We start from the raw sequence: 4,237 nt of genomic DNA, 5'->3' as shown, positions 1-4,237 counted from the left end.
GGCTGCTGCCCGAGTGGTGCCCTGATCCCGTGGCTCTGGTGGCCAGACAGGATTGCTTTCCTTGGTCCCACAGGGTTACGATGATCTCAGAGTCAGTGCGCGGGAGGCTACCGCCTGCAGTCACTGCACAGATGGCAGACTGAAACACAGCCCGTCTTTCTGTAAAAGAGGCCTGTTGGCTTGTCTTAGAGCTTCATCCCAAAGCACGGGGTTTTAGGCTTCCCAGTGGTGCTAGTGGTAAAGAACCTGCCTGCCAGGGCAGGAGATGCAAGAGATGTGGGTTCAGTCTCTGGGTCAGGAAGATCCCTTGGAGGAGGGCACAGTAACAGTCCAGGATTCTTGCCTGGAGAATTCCATGGACAGAGGTGCCTGGCAGGCTACAGTCCATAGTGTCACGAAGAGCTTGACACGACTGAAGTAACTTGGCACACAGGCACCAAATAGAAGGCACGGAGTTAAAAGAAAGAATACCTTAATGCAACTGAGAAATGCACTGGATGGGTTCACTAGCAGACTAGACAAAGCAGAAGAATCAGTGACTTGGAACACAGGCAGTGGAACTCACAGAGCAACAAAAAGTAAGAAGGGTTTTTTAAAAGTGATGACCGTTGAAGGGACCTCTGGGACAACATCAGGTGAAGCAATGTGTGTCTTATAGAGGTTCCAGAAGGAACTGAAAACATCCCTAACCTGGGGAAGGAAACAGACATCCAGATCAGGAAACCCAGAGAGTGCGAATAAGATGAACTCAAAAGATACCCACCCTAAGACAAGCTGTCATTAACATGTCAGGAAAGGTGTTAACAGAACAGTGGAACTCCCCTGGTGGCCCAGTGGTTAAAACTTCATGCTCCCTCTACAGGGGGCATGTGTTCGATCTCTCATCAGGGAACTTAGATTCTGCGTGCCATGGCAAGGCTGATTTAAAAAAATAAAGTCTCAACAAACTGGATACAGAGGCAATGTGTGTCAATATAACATAGCCCATATATGACAAAACCACAGCTGCCTTTATGCTCAATGGTGAGAACCCCAAAGCATTTCCTTTAAGATCAGGAACAAGGCAAGTATGCCCACTCTCACCATTTTTATTCAACGCGGTATTGGAAGTCCTGGCTGTAGCAGTTTGGAAAAATAAACAAAGACATCCAAATCAGGAAGAAGTAACTGTCACTATTGCAGAAGAAAATCCTAATGATTCCACAAATAAAGTGTTGGGTTGGCCAAAAAGTTCATTCAGGTTTTTCTGAAAGGTCTATGGAAAAACTCAAATGTACTTTTTGGCCAACCCAATGTTAGAATAAATGAAATCTGTAAAGTTATAGGACACAAAAATCCATGTACAGGAACCTATGGTGTTTCTATATACTGATGATAAGAAGAAAAATTAAGGAAACACCTCATTTACAATTTTATCAGGTTTTCTTGATTCCTGAATCAATAATATTGTACAATACTCTCCCTCTACAGTTCTCCAGAAGATGGCATATGTACTAAGTAATATCTGTGACCTGTATCTCTAGTATCTCAGCTTACATATAGGTCAGACTATTAATATTTATAAACAGTTCAGCATGTATACTTGTTTCATTAAGGATGACCCACTTAAGACCATACTAAAATTCAAGAGCCAAAGCAATAAATCCTGATATACTCTGGGATATCTAAATGATGACATTATAAATGTCTTCGATCATTAATACTTACAGAGACTTCTATATTTTGTCATATAGTAGCTTTACATTCTGAAGAAGCTCTAGGGTTTGACTGTTAGGCCTAATTCCTTTTTTTTTTTTTAAAAAAAGAAGGGATCTGAAGCACTGCCCCCGGCCGCCCGCAGCTGCCTTTAATTTACTTTGTCTGCGCTGGGTCATCATTGCTGCGAGCAGTCTTTCTCTGCTTGCGGTGAGGGGGGCCACTCTGGTTGCAGTGCCTGGGCTTGCTGCGGCGGCCTCTCTCGTTGTGGAGCGTGGCCTCTGGGCTGTGCAAGCTCAGGAGTGAGTGTGGGCTCAGTAGGTGTGGCACACGGGCTGGGTTGTCCCGCAGCATGTGGTGTCTTCCTGGACCAGGGCTTGAACCCATGTCCCCTGGATTTCCTTAATTACCGGACCACCAGGGAAGTCCAGGCCGAATTCCTGATAAGAGTGATTAATCCAATATGTCCCTTTCTGCAAGGTAGAATTACATGCAGTGGGGAGAGAAGTGGCTTGATCTCCTGAGTTACTTACGAGATGAAGCAGGAAATCAGGTCCAGACTTTCCTTCTAGATCAGAAATAAGTGTGTCTTTGTTGGCAACCCATATATAGCTGCTTTGCCTTTGTGGAAGGGGCTTCGTTATCCTTACTAATTATGATATTTTTGAAATACATGCTACTTTGCTTGTTTCTTTTTAATTCTGAAGAGTATTGGGAATAACTGTCCTTCTTGTGGAATCTTTAAAAAAGGCAACACAAATGTAATTATTTTTTTAATCTCTTATTAAAAAATATCCATAAATTATCCATGCTTTGTGGATGTGTAGGCAGTTAGACAACTAATGCCTGTAATTTACAGGAAAATATCTGCTTATTTCCAGCTGCTTGGGTTGATAACGTGATATGATTCACTAGACGGATCTTATCAACTCCTTTCTTTGCTTAAAATTGTCCCATTGCCTAAGTGTCTCAAACAACAACATAAGGTTTTACTTTGGAGTAACAAAAGCAGATATCAGGAGGAGACACAATATTTCATTATGAATGAGATCTAACAAAGACACCACAAAAAGAGAAAGGAAAAGCATGTGAAATGTAATGTATGAGTACTCTTTAGCTCAGCCTGTTCTCTGTGTTTTTTTCTGCTAGGCACATCATCTTTGCTCCAAGCAGCCGCAACAAATATGCTGGTGAATCATTTCCTGGCATCTTTGATGCTATGTTTGATATTGAAAATAAAGCAGATCCTCATTCAGCCTGGAAAGAAGTGAAGAAACACATTTCTATTGCAGCCTTTACAATCCAAGCAGCGGCAGGGACTCTGAAAGAATTCTTATAGTAAAGTCTCAGGTAACTGGCTGCCGTTAAAAGTCTGAGGATAAAATCCATCTTTCTGTTAACACATGAAGCCAGAGCATGCTAAAATTTTGCTTTTCATGTCATGTTTTGACTTTAGACTTCCAGCTTGTTCATCTGTAAAGAGATTTTTGGCTCTGAAAATTTAAAACTTCATCATCAAAGTGCTAATCCAATAAAACAAACCAAAGAACTTCATCATTTGTAGTAGAATGGAGTAAGAAATGGCAACCCACTCCAGTATCCCTGCCTGGAAAGTACCATGGACAGGGAAGGCTGGCTGACTACAATCCAAGGACATGACTGAGCATGGACATGCATGCATATGGAAAAAGAGATAAAGTAAATGAAAATTCCCTAAAATAAAATATGGCAAGGAACTTAAACTCTTCAGACATTGTTGGCTAGAATGTAAAACAGTTCAGCCACTTCAGAAAACAGTCTGGCACTTTTTTATAAAGTTAAATATATACTTATAGCTCAAATTCTACTTCTAGATATTTACTAAGGAAAGTAAAAACATGATCACCAAGACTCTTAGCATGTTTGTTGCAGCTTAATGTGCAAATAACTGTAAGGAAAGATTGAATGCATGAGGAGAAGGGGATGACAGAGGATGAGATGGATGGATGGCGTCACCGACTCAGCAATAAAATGAAAGAATTGCCAGTCCACGTAACATTATTGGCAGACATTGTCGAGGGCAAGAAGCCAGACGCAAAAGAATGCTTAGCATGAGATTCTTCTTAATACACGAAGAAGCAAAACTAATCTATGGTATTAGAAATTAGATCATTGACTGCATGGGTCAAATAAGGGTCAGGGAGGTTTGTGGCACAGAGGGAAGTTTCTGGCATTATGGGAGTTTTCTCTATCATGATCTGGGTGATGTTTACACAGGTATACACATTTGTCAAACCTCATCAAATTGTACACTTAAAATGTATAACAATGATAAATGTTATTACCAATAAACAAAATCTGGCAAGCAAATTGGAATAGCTTCATTTTCCATCTTTTCTCATAATTTTTAGTAAGTCAGTTGTTGAAAAAAAAACATTGGGATTCTACCTTTCTCTCTGCATTACCAGATCTAACAAATACCTTAAAATTTAGCAGAATACATCAATTTTTTTCCTAAAAGCAAAGTGATTGAATTGTCTCCTAGCTTGCTTTCTCTTTATCT

At 40.7% G+C, this 4,237-nt stretch overlaps 1 protein-coding gene across 1 annotated transcript in view; it reads left to right on the top strand.

The window, feature by feature from the left end:
- Positions 1-4,237, top strand: part of NAALAD2 (N-acetylated alpha-linked acidic dipeptidase 2) — a gene marked incomplete at its 5' end in the record, with an annotated part of 42,599 nt that extends 38,362 nt beyond the window's left edge. Inside the window, one exon of the mRNA XM_010833924.1 lies at positions 2,845-4,237. Coding sequence (XP_010832226.1) covers positions 2,845-3,034 — 190 coding nt within the window. The remainder of the gene's footprint in view (positions 1-2,844) is intronic.

Source organism: Bison bison, unplaced genomic scaffold (assembly GCF_000754665.1).
Source record: "Bison bison bison isolate TAMUID 2011002044 unplaced genomic scaffold, Bison_UMD1.0 scf7180017863958, whole genome shotgun sequence".
In the NCBI taxonomy this organism is placed as follows: domain Eukaryota; kingdom Metazoa; phylum Chordata; class Mammalia; order Artiodactyla; family Bovidae; genus Bison; species Bison bison.
This window is presented reverse-complemented; position numbering and strand designations above follow the sequence as displayed.